Below are 16,289 nucleotides of genomic sequence, written 5' to 3'. Positions count from 1 at the left end.
ATTAACCTATCAAATCCTATCAAAGAGCATGGCTGCTCACAGCCCTTGCCTCAAATATAACTATCGAGCCTATATTGCAGGTGCTCTCTATTGCTTTTCCAACATCACAACTTGACTGCCATAGTCACCCTTGAAGGGGAATTGCAGACCAATATTCATCAAGGTTCCACCGGTGTAAACCACGCCGTCATCAATCTTATAGGAAGCCTGTGCATCCAATCCATCCAACCTAACGCGCGGCCATGAATGATCAACATTGGGAGCGAGCTGGAAGACAAATAACACAGCCTTCTGACCATCCTCAGCGATGAACAAAACAGCAGGCCAATTCGAGTCCTCTGGCAGGTTCAACCGCCACATGTCACCATTAAGAACAATGGGGTTCACCTTCTCAGCGAGAGCAATGAGCCCCGGCAGAGCTGCCTTGTCTTCAGCGTTCATTACAGCCGGATTGAGTTCCAAGCCAAACGAGCCGCCCATCATCGCGACATGTCCGCGGACAGCCACGGGGACTGTGCGGCCAGTCTGTTGGTTCGGCACTTCGGACAGATGAGCACCCATCGCGCTGGGCGGGTAGGCGAGCGAAGTACCAAGCTGGATGGAGATGCGATCGATTGCGTCTGTGTTGTCTGATGTCCAGATCTGCGGGAAGTACTGCAGAACACCTGGGTCGAAACGGCCTCCGCCCGAGGCGCAACCCTCCCAGAGGACATCGGGGAATTGGGTTGTCAGTTCATCGAAAACGCGGTACATGCCGAGAATGTAGGCATGGTTTGTGGATGGAGAAGGCATCTCGTGAATGCCTCTGTTGTTATCCCACTTGACGTAACTAATATCTGCACTCTTGAGAATGTCTGAGACAGACTTGATGATGTAGTCTTGGACTTCAGGAAGAGCGAGGTTCAGCACGAGCTGGTTGCGTCTTTCGGTGCGAGGGTAGGGTCCTGCGTGCAAGACCCAGTCCGGGTGCTTGTTATACAGAGTCGAGTTGGGGTTGACCATTTCCGGCTCGAACCAGATACCAAAGCGCATGTTCTCTGATGAGTTAGCGGCTTTCAGGTCCGTGATCTTCTTCACAATCGGCTCCAGGCCGTCTGGGAACCGGTCAGGGTTTGGGATCCAGTCGCCCAGTCCGGCGTCGTCGGAGACACGTGGGTATTCCTTGCCGAACCAGCCGTCGTCCAGAACGAAGAGCTTGGCGCCTACTTCGGCGGCTTCCTTTGCCAGCTCGTAGATGCTGCTCTGGTTGTAATCGAAGTACAGTCCTTCCCAACTGTTCAGCAATGTAGGACGATCGCTAGTGGCAAACTTGCTCTTGATGAGATGGTTGCGGTACAAGCGATGCAGGGAGCGTGACATTCCACCGATGCCATCCTTGGAGTATACCGAGACACACTCCGGGGAGGTAAGAGTCTCTCCGGGCGGCAGAGTCCATGAGAGCTGGCCAGGGTTGAAACCCAGAAGGGCACGCGTGAAACCCTGTGCACCCTTCTCGACGTTCACTGAGAATGAACCCGTGTACACAAGCGAGAATCCCCATACCTCTCCGTGGGACTCGGTGGTGGAGGGGTCTGCCAATGCCAGGAAAGGATTGTGGAGGTGAGAGGAGTAGCCAGTGGAACTTCCAAAGCTTTGGGTTCCATACGCGACCTTCTTCCTCTCGCGCTCCGCTTCCCTTGCCCAATCTCCACGAAGACTAATCATGTCCAGGTCCTCAAACGGCAAATCCACACTCAGACTGGCCAGAGACTCGATTGTGATATTTGCGTCTCCATGATTCGTAACATTCACGCTGCGCACAATGGCATCATACTTGGGGAAAATCGAGTACGAGAGGTCCGCGGCAACATCGCTGTACTTGTCATATAGACTGATGACCAAGGTAGTAACATCTTCTTCTGTGCCCGTCGTGGCTGGTAACCCAGGCAGAGCAGGCTTGCCAGGAATGATCTTGTGCGATTTGTACTGAAATTCAGACACGGTATACCCTTCTGACTGACGGATTCTAATCGCAGGGGTCCGGAAATCTCCTCGGCCTTGGTCTGGGAACTCGCGGCGTACACGTCCTATATGACTATTCCAGCCATTGACGTCGCCTACAGTCTCCAGAGGGATATTAGCTCCGACGGAGCCGCCGAAGTGGTCCCCTAGGAGATCACCAGTGGTATTGTCCACATGGATGCGGTACGCAACATTCTTTCCATTGAGAGCAAAGAAAGTACCATCCGCCACGATTGCTATAGGATATATATATGGTCAGGTTTGGAAAATCAGAAAAAGAACAGAAGCAGACTCACGATTTGTGCTTGATTCCTTGGCCATAACAGCGGCGGAATGCGCCAGGAGAGTAAGGCCTGTGGCCACAACACCCCCTGATAAGTAAACCATTTTAGCTGTTCCTTCTGACAGAATTCATAACCAGAATCCGGGAAACACATACCTTTTTATATCTTTTTACCCCGATTTCTTTTACCCTGAGTTGTGGGGAGATTGCATGAAAGTGTGGGGTATTCCAAGACTCGACTATGTAGATCTCAATTAAGCAGAATGGGCCTCAGATGCAAAGAATAGACTTTTATCGGTCTGCTGAACTATAACTGGCGAAATGCGGACTACAAAAACAACTTCGGAGATATTCAGAAGTATATAAGCTGGGGTTTACCGTATTGTGGAGTCGAAAATGCGGAGGAAACCCCGGGGATACTCCGTGTCGCGGGCGGTTTTGAACATCGCTCATTGGCTTTTGCTCCTTTCAATCCCGCAAGTCTGCCAACTCCTCATTCTTGCCAATGCTCTAGCAAGAGGTCCTTTTTCCTTTTGGAATAATGAGACAAGCAAAGGCCTGTTCAATATGCCGGTGAGTAATTCATACCCCGCTCCGACAGACCCCGTACTCATTATGTTAGTGAACGTCGACGAAAATGCGACATTCCGGCACCCGGTCACTCATGCATCTATTGCTCCGCCCGGAAACTAGCTTGTACTCGGAAACAGCTCTCCGTGCCGAAAGGATCTTCTCCAGAAGAAACAACTGCCGAGACTGTCTCTCTACCCGAGAAATGCACTTTACCAGATCAACCCCTCTGCACTGAACTGGTGGAGCTGTATTTTGATTATGTGCATGATAAATTCCATTCGCTCTTCCATCGACCAAGTCTGGTGGAAGACATACGCCGGGGACAAGCGCCCGAGAATTTAATATACGGGATTCTCGCATTATCGGCACGGTATGCCTTCTACTCGGCCCGAATGAACTTCTGAATCTGACTCGGGGGTAGATTTTCAAATCACTCTTCCTTTGCTGAAATAGATCCTCGAAAAAGAGGGAAAGGCTATGCGAAAAGATGTGAGCAATTGCTCAACTTGAATGATGTCTCTTTGGCAACAATCCAAGTTTGTGTTTTGCTCGGCGCCATTGCTGTAGTAGATGGAAACCCAGCCTCGGAGACCATCTACTACTCAATTGCATGCCGTATTGCCCAACTCCTTGATCTCCCAAATTGCCATGCTTCAAGTCGTGTGGAACAAGAAGTAAACACAAGAGGTTTGTAGTTTTTACCGAAATACTCGAAAATACCCACACATCTAACATCCAACACAGTATGGTGGACGCTCTGCATGATAGACGTCTGGTCCTCAGCCGGAGTCCGACTCCCACGTCTAATGATCCCCCAACCAAACATCCCCCTCCCAATGAACGAAGCAACCTTCCTCGCCATGACCCGCACCCAGGGCTTCACAGTACTAGTCTCAAACGACCGTGCCTCATCCCTCCTAGCCCAAATGGTCCTCCTAAACCGAATCCTCTCCGAAATCAACGACTTCAACACCAAAGCCGCCAAAACAACCCTCACCGAAGAATACATAACAGAAACTATCTCAACCCTCTCCACAAACCTCTCCACCTGGCTCAAAAACCTACCGCCACACATGCACGACACACCCTCCAACCTCCAATCCTACGCCTCCCAAGGCCAAGGCCACCTCTTCGTAACCCTCTACCTGGGCTACTACCACTACGGCCAAATGCTCTTCTACCGCTTCCTCCACGACGACGTCCGAGGCTACACACCACGCACGCACTTCTACGCACAGCAATGCAAAGAGCACGCCGTTCGGCTCTGCGAGATGATCTACCGCTCCGAGGAAGTCCCCGGCTGCGCCGTGCTGTATAATATGGTCGGCCATGTACTTGTTATTGCGTCGACGGTGCAGATCCACACGTTGCTTTTTGGTGATGAGGAGAGTGTTGTTCGGGCGAGGGCGAGGCTGGAGAGGAATTTTTGTATTCTGACTAAATTGCGTGCGCTGTGGCCTACACTTGATGTTTGTATGGAGCGGTTGCAAGCTTTTCATCGGGCTTGTAGGAGCTCGGTTGATACTAGTTTTTGTATGGATGGGTGGATGGTGAGGTTTTTGGTTGAGTTTGCGAATCCGGTTAGGGATAAGGATGGGAGTGAGGGTGGGGAGGGGCCTTGGGCTTTGGAGGAGTTGGGATTTGTTGGGTAAGAATAGTGGTTATTATGTAGCCTTAGCACTTCGACCCCTAACAATTGCAAATTAATCCTGATACCTCATCGCTAGAGAATACGCGATTTTATCTAAAAGAGGCTCTAGGGGTTGGGGCCTATGGGGATAGGGAGCGGGTGGAGTGGGGGTAGCCCCCGGGCCGCTAAGCTACCTACACAAACACACCGGATTTTAGGCCGCCGCACATGGCTTTCCCTTTACAATATAATATATAGTATAATCCAGATATATAGAAATCTTTAACAATCTTTAACTAAAATTCAAAGAACAGGAATTTCAACACCCTAACTTTGAACTGTTTTAAATCCATCCCATTTATCCAAAGCCTCCATGCAGTTTTGCCATCAACGCTGCATTCCACCAAGATAAATGAGTAGTTCCCGCCGTTTCCCAAGGATTTTGGAACCCATATACCAAGAATCTGTCTTAGGGTACAGCGTATGCTCACTCACGGCATAAACGTGATCGCGCCACCCCTCAGCGGCTTTCAGTGTCGGCTCTATTGATTCCAGGCCTTCGCTCTTCATCTTCATAATGGCTTTGCAGATCCAGTCGACTTCCATCTCGATGAAGGGTGGTCCATTAACCACAGAAGTCGGGGCCTGCGGTCCATAGACTATAAACAAATTGGGGCAACCGGGCACCATCAGACTCAAGTGAGTCAAGACGCCATCTCGCCATTTCTCTTCCAAGGGCTGCTCATTCTTATCAGTGATTGCCAAATCCAATAAGCTACCAGTGACAGCATCGTATCCCGTTGCAAAGATCACGATGTCCAACTCATGATGCTGCGTGTCCTTGCCATCACCAGTTACCACGCCGGTGGCATCAAACTCAACCATAGGAGATTGCTTCAGATTGTGCAACGTGATATTCGGGCGGTCAATCATCTCATAGTAATCCTGCTCGAGACTAGGCAGCTACGTTGCAACCGGTATCTGCTGCTTTAATGGGGCAACCATATCCTTCTTTTCGGGATTTGATATACGAGCGCGGACTTGCTCGACCCAGTAGTCGTAAAGCATGGAGTTGGTCTTTTCATCTGTCAAAAAGTCGTAGTAGTTTGACGCTAGGAAACTGAACCCGATTCCCTGGGTGCATTCCCAGACTGTGGGGATCTGATCTGGTGTACAACGAGTGAAGGACAACAAATGGTGAATCTCGGTGAAAGGAAGGTGCATTGTAATGATAAATTACGAAGGAAATAACCCGTCAGATAGAGGGGTACTTTTGTATTTAGATTACGTTAAATGCCCCTGTTCGGCAGTATTCCACACAACAGACTGAATGCTGCACTGGTCTCAATTTGTGCTACTTGTCACTTGATCTCATTATGCCTTTACAGTACGACCCTGAGCTTTTAAAGCAGGCTGCTCCCATTCTCCAACAGCTCGCCCAGGTCCCAAAGCCAGCGCTACACGATGTTGCGACAAGACGCGCCATTATAGGGGCCATGGCAACCGAGAACTACAACCTACCAAAAGATGTGGAACACGAGATTCACCATACTGCTGCGCCAGATGGACACAGCGTGGCCGTGTACCACTATCGCAAAAAGATCCCGCTTCCTGAGGGGGGAGCGCCAGCTATTATCCATATCCACGGCGGAGGATACATCGCTCTGAGTGCATCGCAATGTGCGAGTCTTCATGGGGCATCAGTCTCTCAAACCGGAGTGCAAATCCTGAGCATTGATTATCGACTAGCACCCGAGAACCCATATCCTGTACCCCTGGACGATTGTTGGGCGGGACTTCAATGGGTCTACAGCAACGCGGAACAACTGTCTATCAACCCAGCACGCATTGCAGTGATGGGAGAAAGTGCAGGCGGGGGCTTAGCTGCTGCACTGACGCTGCTGGCTCGAGATCGGGCGCTGTCGCCACCTCTTGCGAAGCAGATACTCATTTATCCCATGCTGGATGATCGGACTGTTACCAACCATGCGGGCGCGCTGGCATTCTGGGATGAGAAGGACAACATCACAGGTTGGACTGCGTATCTGGGACCAGACGTGGGAAGTGATAGGGTTGTTCCCTATGCTGCCCCAGCTCGAGTTGAGACAGTGGATGGGTTACCTCCAATTTACATCGACTGTCCACAACTCGACATGTTCTTGTACGAAAGCATGGAGTATGCACGCCGGTTCATGGTGGCCAATATCCCAGTGGAATGCCACATTTATCCAGGTCTCGTGCATGGATTTGAGGCCCTGGCCTCTGATGCAGTTGCCACGAAACAGGCTCATGCCAACCGCTACAAAGCAATGACTACGTTTTAGATAGTATCAATTGTACATTTCTGGGGGGAAAAGCAGGACTCGAATGGATTACAACGTAGTTTGTACTAGTAGCCGCACGAGTCTGTTTTTTTAAAACTAGACGAGGTGAATAGTATGGTAAGATTGAACCGAGAAAGGTCAAACTGTATTTGGCTGAAACGAAAACTGGGTGCTGTATGTATTAGGGTGCGCCGCGTGACCGAGCCCTTGAGGGGATCAATCATATATAAGAACGAGAGCTCCCAACTTGGGTTAAATTTTCAGTCAGGTCCAACTGTTTAGTACTCTTTTCCTGTCATTCCTCAAGATGACTTCTGTCCCAAGACCAGGTTCGGAGACAGCCCACAGTATTGTGAACAACAAAGTTGCCATCGTCACTGGAGCTATTGCTAGAGGCTCTGAGAATTTGAGGGGAAGGTTGTTCAGAAAACAAGTTGATACAAATTCGGAGGATGTTGGGAACTGCCATGAGGCTCAAGGGGAAGGCGGTTGCGACCATATGTCCCTGACTCCGCCCTGTTAACTTCCCCAGGTCAGCACTTGACTGGATAAAAGCTCACTCCTTTGCTCGGATTTAGAGTACAAAGTATATCCCGACTATATCGACCCAAACAGGACTAACCTTGGAAGTAACTAGGTATTATCTGACTGCTTACTAAGTACGATTAAGCGGTCACTAAGTAATCACCCTATACATATGTATGCTGTGAAATACTCAGCAGGAGCCTAAGCACCCTCATAAAGCGGCGATCGGGAAAATCACGACCGAGGCCTAAAATCCGGTACATATCTTATAAGGCGGTGACGAGAGCGGTCAATTCGATACACATCGCGTGTTTCATGGATGATGCCCCCTCACAAATTCAATTGAGCCGATTTTCGAATATCAGGCATACATTTGGATAATATCACATGGACGAAAGAAATCAAAATATCGTGGACTATAACGAAAGTTTGCGCAAGGTATATCGCCCAATATAACCACCAAATGCAGGAAATAACAAAAGGATAGATATCAAACAGCCTTGAGAATGCCCTCAAGACCTTTGGACCTGCCTCGAGGCAGTATCAAAACATACTTGAAATGTTGAAAGAATGTCTCCGGGATATTGAGAACGAAAGCCAAAAGCAGAGCAAAGCCCAGGTGGTTGATGCAGACATGTTAAGCATTGCCATGGGTTTTCTAGAAATTGGGAAATAAAACTGCATGTATAATATAATAAGCGAAAAGCTATTGAGAGAAGAGTCTTGGAACTGAAGAGAGAAATACCAAAAGCAGATGTTAGACTAGAAAGGAATTCTATCCAATATGTACAAGACCAACGCCCATATTGCTACATGTAGTCATCCTTTTTATATATACACGACACAAGTAAACTGAGCTTATTCTTCTCTCGCCCTAAAATTAGTCATAAACTGTCAATTCCATTTAAATCCACCTTTAGTATTGTTGGATCATGCCTGCACGCCTCAGTCATCCCACTAATGCCTTTGTTCAGGCCTTTTTATAGTTATCTTATTGATGACTAGTTTGCTTGTAGGCTGAGCGTTTCTTTGTTACTTAGGGTATAAATACCCTGTTCTAGATAGACTGAATAGATTATGATTCCTCTTCTCTCTCTCTCTCTCTCCTCCCTATAGTCCTTTGCTAGTAGCCCCAACAAATATAGCTATAACAATGAGGGGGTTGTTATATGAAGACCCCTTTGGATAAACGTACCCCTTCTGTTAAACTTGTCGATGCCCTTGCACGCAAGAGGGCAGTAGAGCCATTGCCCAATACAGACGACGACCCCGGTGATGATGAACAAGATTCCTCCGATGACGATCCCTCCATCGAGCCCTCTGTGTTGCCATCGCCACCTGCTAAACGCGCTCGCGTAGAGACACAGACCCAACAGCCCACACATACCGACGTTGATGACGGCCAGACGCCACAACAACGCCAAGTCAATGCTCAACGACAGCAAGCCCATGCACAAGAACCAGCCGAGGTACAACAACGTGAGCCTAACCCAGACAACGGCAGAAGAGCCTTCTAGGCTATAGTATTCCGCAGCCTTCACAAGGTGGGCTGCGGATACACGCACCCCATACAGTAAGACAGCAGGTACCTGCACTTTATATGTAAACTACTAACAAAATACAAGTCGCTCCTGTTATCTCTTGCTCTTGACCAAACATTCTCGTTAATTATGCACTTTATTACCACGATAACTTCTCTATAACTATGTAGAGTATCTACTCTCCAATTCCGACCCCGAGGTTGCCCCGAAACCGTCCCCCACCCCCACGCCACTATGCCGCTATGCCAGGCTCTGCATGGGCACCGATATAGGGTGAGCCTAGTAGTGGCGGTCGGGATCGAGCCGGGGACGGGGAAAGGCATAAAAGCCAGCATAAGGTAGATATCCCTGTCAATTTACTCTATTTAAACGATACATCTCATTGGGCGGCATGTGTTGAAGCGATTTTACATTCCAAATGACAATATACATAGCCACGAGGATAGAAGAATCCTGAATCCACAGATCCATAGACCCACATATTAATGGGTACATGGGTCCATATGGATATAAATTGTATCACCATTGGGACAGAGGCATGACTGAACCAATATGCGGATGAAATAATCACCAAATGCCAGACAAGACCCAAATACACGTATGCAGTGGGGAGACACTGGACAGAAGTCAAGGCAGGCAAGACAAGCCCAGCTCGACTTCCCCGACCAAATCTCCAAACAGGTATCTCGAACACCCCGTGATCCCCGTTTTGCCCAGAGACACATAAACAGCAAACAGCCCAGCTTCCAGGAATGCCATGCAACGAACTCCAAAATGTATGCAATCGTAAGATATGTCATGATATAGCGTGGTTGCGGAGGAGCCTTCAGCCTCCGCACCCGCCGAGGACATCAAAAGGAACGGCAGCCGTCGGACCCCGTTTTTGGGAATACCGTCCAGGAGCTCCGGTATCAAAAAAAGGGGAAGAGGGGGGGGGGATTTATTAAATAATTTTCATCGTTGTTACTGTGAAGAGATGAATAATCTCCCATCTCAGTCGATCAACGGTTTCTTCTGGTTGCCGACAATAGCGGCGCCTAGATGGCTGAGGGCGTTGTGGTCGTTTGGTCGTACAATTGCTGGAAGAGGCAGCATGGGGTTGTCCGGGTTGACGTGGGCTGCGTCTCGTGCGGCTTGCTCGATCGCTTCCATTTCTTCTTTGCAGCCGGCGTGGTCGAGAGGGCAGACCACGATTGGTTGTCGGATGGTAATGTCTCTTGCGGAGGTTAAGTGGGCCTGTTGTGTGTGAGTTTTGGGGACGATATATTATGAAACTAGGGAAGAACGAACTCGAACGGTGAGGTAGTACTCGATTTTATATAGACTTGCTGTGGTTGTGAAGCCGCTCACACCGTATGTTGGAAATGCTGCCCTATTTCTTGGCAAGATTCCTTCTGCGTCACGGAGGTCCTTGGCGGGGAATACCAAGCCCAGGTTTGTTAAATAGCCCGATTGTGGCAGTTTAACGCCAATGTTCTCCGTTTTCTTGGCTAGGACTTTGACTTTGCGCTGGGGCTCATCGCCTTCGTGGTTGTAGACGATTTCCTCGTCGATGCCGATGGTGATCTTGCTGATGGTCACTTTACGCGCCTTGCCCATCCAGCTCTCGTTCGGTGACAGTTTGACATAGACGCTGACGGGGTCGAGAGGACCGTATGACCATCGTGGTAGTGAGATGGCTAATGTGACCAGATGATCTGATACGCGTTCCGCCGACTCTGGACGATTGTACATGCCGAATGTGGAGAGTGTGTCGTAGCGCGCGATGGGGACGGGGAAGGTGTATTTGTGCTGCTGCTGTTGCCCTTGTTGGACCATCACTACCATCTCGTAGTACGTTTCAGCGGTTCGACTCGGGAGCTGTACGCTAGCTGGTGGTACACGGCGAGAGGCATCGCGGCCTCCACGACCAAATGGAATAAAGAGAACGAAGGGCAAATCCATAGATATTACTTCCTCGTATTCTCGGCCGGCGGGACATCGAAATAGGAGCATCTCTTTGCCGACGATGTCGGTGATCTCTTTCCGCGGCGGAGCTAGGCGCTTCTTTGTGAAGGTGTCGGCCGAAGGGTGAATTGTCTCGCGACGGAGGAGGGAAATAGTGACGAGCGAGACGTTGACCGGAGCTGTAATGCCAGCGCAGGGTCTGATTTCAACTTTGCCCTCAATTCGTGGCTTGGATAGTCAGTCAATGGGGCCGCGTGAGCAGGGGGGCCGAACCGGCTCGTCGCATGTATCGCAGGGCGCTTACCATGGTCGCAGAAATGCCTGGGTATCCGATCAGAAAATTGCCATTCGCTGGGCCTGATACGCGCACAAAGGCGGCCATCTCGAATCAGCCGTGCCTGTCGCACCATAGACATGCGGAGGTTGGTCGAGTTGTGGGGAATGCGAGTGGACGGGGAATCCTTTCGCACGGTTCATAAGGGTTGGATGGTGGGTTGGGTCAAGTGCGTGGACATATAGATCCCTCGAATGTCAGAGGTTAAAAGAGGTCGAGGAGTGTGAGTTGTCCAGAGGTCTAGAGGTCTAGAGGTTCGAGATAGGAGAGGTGAAGGAGCTGAGCTTCCAAAAGGTACAGTGGTTGTGGTGGGGAAAGGTGAACTGAGCCCCCCAACAGCCACAATTGACTTGAGCCTCTGGCTTTTTTGGTTTGATTGGGCTCTTCTAAGGTTGTTGTATATATTAAATGGTCTAATATACAAGATATATACTATATAGGAAGATTTACCACATCCAGACCTCTACATATGTGCCCAGACGTAATGGTTATCGGTGGACAATATTCGCCCAGTTTCCAATGTCAATGTCATCATCGTCATCACACATGGTAAATTAATCAACAATATATATTAGTACATACATATGTACCTACATAGATATGGATTTATATGCTAACGAATGTATAATTTATATCAAAATATAAAAAGTGGCCCAATAAGAACCATGGAAGACTAAATTCCGGACCTTAAAAGATTTCCCAAGATTGGTTGCCAGTGCAACCGACATCGCCGCCTTCTCCACCTAACTTCTTCAACATTGTATATCCCCAAATCTCAACGCCAAACTACTCCATTCTACATCAATATGCCTCGTCGCGCAGCAAACAAAACCGGGTCGCAGTCGACACTGTCCTTCGGAGCCCGGGGCCGAGTCACCAAGCCCGTCGCCGCACCATCCCACAAAGCCAAGGCCCTCGACTCAACTCCAGCGCTCTCCGACAAATCCGCCTCGGCCACCCCGGAGCCCCAGCAGCTGTCCGTCACCCCAAACGAACCCTCCAAGCCCCATGTCGCAGAGCTAGCGGTGCGACAGCAGGCCGCAGTCGAGCACCAAGCGCCCCCATCTGAAGAGGATAAGCGGGCACTGAAGCTGAACAAGCAGGATATCTGGCGATACTGGATGGCTCAAGAGCAGACCCGCAAGACACCCAGGGGTAAGTCGAGTTTGGCACACAGGGAATTAGTATGAATCAAGAGGCTAACTGCACTCAATAGCCCACCAGCAAGGCATGGATGTAGAGGAAAAGATTCTCCGGCATTTTGATCTTTCCAGCCAATACGGGGTATGTTGTCTGGTTTTCCGAAAGTTCTCCTCTATAAAGAAGTGATCTAACATCATGTCTTTCTCTTTAGCCCTGCATTGGAATCGCTCGAATCAAGCGCTGGAGACGAGCTCATCAGCTGAAGCTCAACCCGCCTATCGAAGTCCTTGCGGTTCTCCTCAAGGGGAAGGATACAAAGGAGCGAGCACATATTGATGAATTGTTATCCTAAGGACATATGGGACAGTAATTTGAATTGGCGTTGACAGACTTGCATGGATTGGGCGTTTGTTGGAGGTATTAATGAGATACGAATGACATATGGGGATTCCCAGGCATCAAAGGTTGTAATTCATCAATGTTTTCAGTTTTGCAGAGGCTGAGTTGTACATTGTATGGCCAAGAGCAGCTCAAGGGCATGCAAGCGAGGTCAGATGGGAGAACAGCTTCCACTTTCAAGCAAATAACCTTGGAAACATCTACAAAGGGTTGTTGAACATCTCGACTTTCATGTGGGGCCGACCGAGGCAGCTTTACACTGTATCTGTATCAGGCAAATTATAATTTAATCGAGAGAACGGCAATTTCCGCTTATACGCGTTTAATACGATAGGATTCCGATCCTAGTCGCCGTCGATCCTAATTTCAAGCTGCCATCTGGAAACCCTTCAAAGTATATCGAAATGGCTATATTTATCTCGGATACATGAAAGACCAGGATGTCTTATATCTTTCGATTCTGGTCCGTGTTATCCCCGGATTCACACAATGGGTCTGTCCGGGGACCCCGCGATATCGATATTTGCTTTTTTACTGCTTGACTTGAACCTCTCTGCTATTTCTTTGCTAACTACTGGAGTATCTGCTATAAGTCTACATACTCAGTACATATGTATGTAGTATATGTATTGTCATCATTATCTTGTCTGCAAGGATCCTTCGACTCGACGCCTCAACGGTCATAATTCTACCATTGGAATGTAAGCCTAAGCCTAATTTAGATATTTCAGCCGGCCGGTGCGCCTTTTTCTTTTTCTTCTAGCACAGTGACCGTCAAGTGGCTGGACACGAGATCTCACCGGGCACAGGGTCCCATTCGCCAAAGTCCTCGGTGGCGACGCTAAGCAGGACTTGTTTTCCATGTGATCGGTTCTTTTTGTTTTTCGTTCCTGATTTCCCTGATTTTCCTGAACTTTTTGGTTCTTCCCCCCAACCCCACGCTACAAATGAATACTAGCGTGCTTGGCACTGTCTGTCGAGGTCAAAGACGAAGTATTTGGTCTCGCCTGCGTCTTGACTGGGCCCACCCCCGCTAAATGTCTCACTTGGGTGGGCTATGGTGGACCCTTTCGGGGGCCCTCTCTCGTCCTACGTCGGTGTCAATGCCATTTTCTTGGTGAAAAACAACACAAAATGGTTCACTTGGAAGTAATATCTTGACTTTGTTGCTACTTGAGGCGATCGCCATATGCAGGTACAATATTTCACGATTCGGAGGATGCTAATATTTCGGTACCCTTGCTAGTCTGGGGTTATCCCGGAAGATATCAAATGATCATTAAGCCCAATGAAACGCTAGAACTGCCCCGGGGTATCTTGAGGCCTTTATCTGACCCAAACAGCTACTATGTACTCCGTACAACCTTGTACATCCATAAGCCCTATATTGGATAACAATTTCCGTATGTTGTAGCTCACAAGGTTGTTTGATATGGCCTCCTGAGTTTGGACCCTTTTGGAAGACCTCTTATCATTTTGAGGAACCAAGTGATGGCGCCGTGTGTTACCCCACGCAATTTCAAAGATAATATATTGTCATATTATATTAAATATATTAAATGTGCAGACACTGCGTCGGACCAAGTCCCAATGCGGTATAGTTCGATACTACGCTCTCTCTCGGGCCCTGCCGGGGCCTGCCGGGGTCCAACTATCTTCCCCGGATTTTCCTCACCAGAGACTATGGGGTTTGCCACCCCTACCATTGGTCTTTGTTAATAATTCTGTCATACATTCACGTAATTGCTTTTGACAGGCTTGCGTATCCTGCATACGCCTTGAGTCCTGCCATGTAGCCAATTCACTCAAGGTTCTGGGTGGGAATGCTGCACAACCAATGCTACATGTACGAAGTACTGCAACCTGTACTCCGTACCGTACTGCCACCCATCGAGGCCACTAAAAGTCTAGCTCGACACAGTGGAAATTAAAGACAGTGACCCTATTCGGCCGTATGACTAGCTGGAAATGGGAAGTGTACTACCAACATTGCCACTGGTCGAGCCTTTCCGGTGGCTTCCTCCTTGGACCTGGTCTAGTCTCGACTTGGCGATGCGGGCATACGTACGCCGTACGAGACAACAGCGCCAACCCGCATCCTCACTCCAATGCTCAATCGGCTGCGGGAACCCAGAATCCGGCGTCAGCCACCAGGATTGGCCGTGCAATGAGCGTCCGGGGTTCTAATCCGTGGTAATTACGGATCTGAGTCAACCGCGGCCTTGGCCTGCGTTTCGGTGGATTGCCTCCCATTAAGCATGCGGAGACATGTGATGGTCCCACGCACCAACCTTTGAGTGCAACCCTTGCCACAGGGGTTTCTCCATGGGGGAGGTGGAGTTTATAGGACGGGCATAGCTTATAAAAAGGGCATCACCCCTCCAAGTCCAGATCTGGCTCTTCTCAACTCATCCGCACTCGCTATAAATACTTGACTGTCTTTTCCGGCACGCCGTTCATAATATCTTCTATTATTTAGTCTATCATCAAGATGAAGTTCTCCACCACTCTGATTGCCCTCGTTGCCGCCGGCCTCGCCAGCGCCCAGCTGCCCGATGTGCCCCAGTGCTCGGTACGAAGAAACCTGATGTCCACATCACAAGAATATATCTACTAACACTTACCTCTAGCTGAGCTGCTTCCTCTCTGCCCTGCAGAGCGACGGCTGCTCTGAGCTGCTCGACTTCAAGTGCCACTGCCAGAAGCCCGAGCTCGTGAGCAGCATCACCCCTTGTGTCCAGAAGGCCTGCGACCACAAGGACCAAGTCTGTATGTTACCACCCACCTACATCCCCCTCATCCCAAACACCCCACTAACCCACCCACGCAGCCGTCTCCAACGCCGTCGTCGGCCAGTGCTCTTCCGCCGGCCACCCCATCTCGATCCCTCCCATCGAGACCAGCGCATCTTCCAGCGCCAGCGCCTCCTCCAGCGCCAGCGCCTCGAGCTCCGCCCCCACTGATACCACCGCCACCCCCACCGGTACCGCCAGCGAGAGCTCCAGCGCCGTTGAGTCCTCCTCATCCGCTGTTGAGACCAAGAGCACTACCACCGGTACTACCGCCACTGGATCCGGACACGCCAGCTCCTCCGGTGCTGCCACCTCCACCCCGTTGGCGTCCAAGACCGGCTCGGCTACTGCCTCTGCCTCGTCGCCCGCCTTCAACGGTGCTTCCAATATCAAGGGTAACATGGCTGGTGTTGCTGCCCTCGCCGCTGCTGCCGCTTACGTCCTGTAAATATATCTATGCCTAATCTGAGGCTGTTGTCGGTGTTTGCAATTGGCTCGTGTTAGCAGGTGGGATTTGCTTCCTTTTTTGCTGTCGGGCTGGTTGTGAGACGTCTGAATGGGCTACCTCCCTGTATAGTTGATATGCTTAATACAATGCGCGTCTTGTTTTTGCCTCTGGGTGAAACGGATGTTTATGATTTGATTTCTGTTCTGTTTGCTTAGCCTTGTAGTGGTTAAAATTCGTAGACTGTACAAATAAAAGGCGTATGCTAATGGACGATATAAAAATTAGAGTTGGCTGCCATCTCTATAAATTGGACGTATATCTTCGAGAAACTCGTATTACAGCGCCAATC

The 16,289-nt window shown here is 49.6% G+C and overlaps 9 protein-coding genes across 9 annotated transcripts; 6 read left to right on the top strand and 3 right to left on the bottom strand.

The window, feature by feature from the left end:
* Positions 1–87: 87 nt before the first annotated feature.
* N7471_013193 (alpha-galactosidase) lies at positions 88–2,388 on the bottom strand (the record flags this gene model as incomplete). Its single annotated transcript, XM_057285912.1, has 2 exons — positions 88–2,237; positions 2,298–2,388. The coding sequence occupies 2 exons, from the start codon at positions 2,386–2,388 to the stop codon at positions 88–90; spliced, it is 2,241 nt and encodes a 746-aa protein (XP_057129237.1).
* A 1,305-nt stretch (positions 2,389–3,693) lies between these two features.
* N7471_013192 (fungal specific transcription factor domain-containing protein) lies at positions 3,694–4,509 on the top strand (the record flags this gene model as incomplete). Its single annotated transcript, XM_057285911.1, has 1 exon — positions 3,694–4,509. The coding sequence occupies one exon, from the start codon at positions 3,694–3,696 to the stop codon at positions 4,507–4,509; it is 816 nt and encodes a 271-aa protein (XP_057129236.1).
* A 365-nt stretch (positions 4,510–4,874) lies between these two features.
* Positions 4,875–5,711, bottom strand: N7471_013191 (uncharacterized protein; the record flags this gene model as incomplete). Its single annotated transcript, XM_057285910.1, is given in 2 exon segments — positions 4,875–5,442; positions 5,455–5,711. The coding sequence occupies 2 exon segments, from the start codon at positions 5,709–5,711 to the stop codon at positions 4,875–4,877; spliced, it is 825 nt and encodes a 274-aa protein (XP_057129235.1).
* Positions 5,712–5,863: 152 nt separating this feature from the next.
* Positions 5,864–6,811, top strand: N7471_013190 (alpha/beta hydrolase; the record flags this gene model as incomplete). Its single annotated transcript, XM_057285909.1, has 1 exon — positions 5,864–6,811. One exon carries the CDS (start codon positions 5,864–5,866, stop codon positions 6,809–6,811), a length of 948 nt encoding a protein of 315 aa, XP_057129234.1.
* An 865-nt stretch (positions 6,812–7,676) lies between these two features.
* On the top strand, positions 7,677–8,109 carry N7471_013189 (uncharacterized protein). The gene is made up of 2 exons (XM_057285908.1): positions 7,677–7,774; positions 7,824–8,109. The coding sequence occupies exons 1-2, from the start codon at positions 7,724–7,726 to the stop codon at positions 8,010–8,012; spliced, it is 240 nt and encodes a 79-aa protein (XP_057129233.1). The 5' UTR covers positions 7,677–7,723; the 3' UTR covers positions 8,013–8,109.
* An 11-nt stretch (positions 8,110–8,120) lies between these two features.
* On the top strand, positions 8,121–8,853 carry N7471_013188 (uncharacterized protein; the record flags this gene model as incomplete). Its single annotated transcript, XM_057285907.1, has 2 exons — positions 8,121–8,151; positions 8,597–8,853. 2 exons carry the CDS (start codon positions 8,121–8,123, stop codon positions 8,851–8,853), a joined length of 288 nt encoding a protein of 95 aa, XP_057129232.1.
* Positions 8,854–9,870: 1,017 nt separating this feature from the next.
* Positions 9,871–11,206, bottom strand: N7471_013187 (arrestin C-terminal domain-containing protein; the record flags this gene model as incomplete). Its single annotated transcript, XM_057285906.1, has 3 exons — positions 9,871–10,113; positions 10,168–11,052; positions 11,129–11,206. The coding sequence occupies 3 exons, from the start codon at positions 11,204–11,206 to the stop codon at positions 9,871–9,873; spliced, it is 1,206 nt and encodes a 401-aa protein (XP_057129231.1).
* A 758-nt stretch (positions 11,207–11,964) lies between these two features.
* Positions 11,965–12,653, top strand: N7471_013186 (putative DNA polymerase delta subunit 4; the record flags this gene model as incomplete). Its single annotated transcript, XM_057285905.1, has 3 exons — positions 11,965–12,313; positions 12,375–12,442; positions 12,513–12,653. 3 exons carry the CDS (start codon positions 11,965–11,967, stop codon positions 12,651–12,653), a joined length of 558 nt encoding a protein of 185 aa, XP_057129230.1.
* Positions 12,654–15,191: 2,538 nt separating this feature from the next.
* Positions 15,192–15,940, top strand: N7471_013185 (CFEM domain-containing protein; the record flags this gene model as incomplete). The annotated part of the gene is made up of 3 exons (XM_057285904.1): positions 15,192–15,272; positions 15,331–15,469; positions 15,531–15,940. 3 exons carry the CDS (start codon positions 15,192–15,194, stop codon positions 15,938–15,940), a joined length of 630 nt encoding a protein of 209 aa, XP_057129229.1.
* Positions 15,941–16,289: the final 349 nt, after the last annotated feature.

Source organism: Penicillium samsonianum (assembly GCF_028829775.1).
Source record: "Penicillium samsonianum strain IBT 33392 chromosome Unknown utg000009l_segment0_segment0, whole genome shotgun sequence".
Lineage (NCBI taxonomy): Eukaryota > Fungi > Ascomycota > Eurotiomycetes > Eurotiales > Aspergillaceae > Penicillium > Penicillium samsonianum.
This window is presented reverse-complemented; position numbering and strand designations above follow the sequence as displayed.

What these genes read in the sequence shown, in the direction of transcription:
- N7471_013189 (XM_057285908.1), top strand. Translation starts at nt 7,724, where the DNA reads ATGGACGAAAGAAATCAAAATATCGTGGACTATAACGAAAGTTTGCGC. An exon ending in ATAACGAAAGTTTGCGCAAG is followed by an intron (nt 7,775 to 7,823) that starts GTATATCGCCCA and finishes ACAAAAGGATAG; the next exon opens with ATATCAAACAGCCTTGAGAA.